Genomic DNA, 853 nt, shown 5'->3' with positions numbered 1-853 from the left:
TCAAAACGACGGTACCCTTGCTTCCCGCAGCCAAAACATGTGCCGGGAAAGTCTCCTTTTCCGACGGCCGCATTGATGCTGGCCGAAGCTGCATGTGTCGTAGGTGCACCTCCACGTGCCCCACCGCGACCTCGACCTCGGGCCGAGAAGAAGTTGTTCAACTCGGGCCGACAGGCCCGGCTGATGTCGAGGATCTGCTCGACCTCAGTGGCTCGCTTTTCAGCGGCTCGCCACGTGGTGAAGGTCTTGAGCTCGATCTTGCGATATACGCAGGAGGGGATACCGCTCAGGTACTTGTCGCGTAGTTCCAGGTCCCCATACCCGGAACGGTCCGCCGGACCCTTGAACAGTGCAGAGAACTCCGCCGCAGTGCGTTTTTCGCGGACCGACTTGTCCGCGCAGAGCTTCGCCAGCTCTACCTGGGCTGCTGCCGCATTGTCGAGATTGCCGAAGCGAGCCTTGAAGGCAGCGGTGAAGGCCGCTTCGTTCCTGAAGGGGGTTGTAACCCCTTGCACACCCATCTGCACTGATGCGAGTTGGGCAAAGTAAGGCGTGGCCCAGGCGCGGGCGTCGCCATCGAGCAGGCCTAGCGCAACTTGTACCTTAAGCTCAATGGTCGTCAACGACGTGTTGATCAACCAGTAGATACGAAGTTGCGACAGGAACCTGTCGCATTCGATGACGGTTTTGCCGTCATAGCGGAGGGGGAGGAGAAGTTTCAAAGTCTCCTTGTCGGGGGCGGCTGCGGGGGATGACATTATCAGCGTCGGGGGGGACGGAGGACATTGCGGGGGTGGAGGCGGCTGTGGTGGCCCTCTGCTGGTCGAACTTCGAGAGGAGCGAGTGCTCGAGC

General features: G+C 60.6%; 1 protein-coding gene across 1 annotated transcript; it reads right to left on the bottom strand.

Moving 5' to 3' along the window:
• POSPLADRAFT_1153620 (hypothetical protein) lies at positions 1-758 on the bottom strand (the record flags this gene model as incomplete). The annotated part of the gene is made up of 2 exons (XM_024486759.1): positions 1-88; positions 163-758. 2 exons carry the CDS (start codon positions 756-758, stop codon positions 1-3), a joined length of 684 nt encoding a protein of 227 aa, XP_024335337.1.
• Between the last annotated feature and the right edge of the window lie 95 nt (positions 759-853).

The sequence above is a fragment of the Postia placenta genome, assembly GCF_002117355.1.
Source record: "Postia placenta MAD-698-R-SB12 unplaced genomic scaffold POSPLAscaffold_14, whole genome shotgun sequence".
Lineage (NCBI taxonomy): Eukaryota > Fungi > Basidiomycota > Agaricomycetes > Polyporales > Adustoporiaceae > Rhodonia > Rhodonia placenta.
The sequence above is the reverse complement of the archived record's forward strand: the minus strand, read 5'-3'. Positions and strand labels throughout refer to the sequence as shown.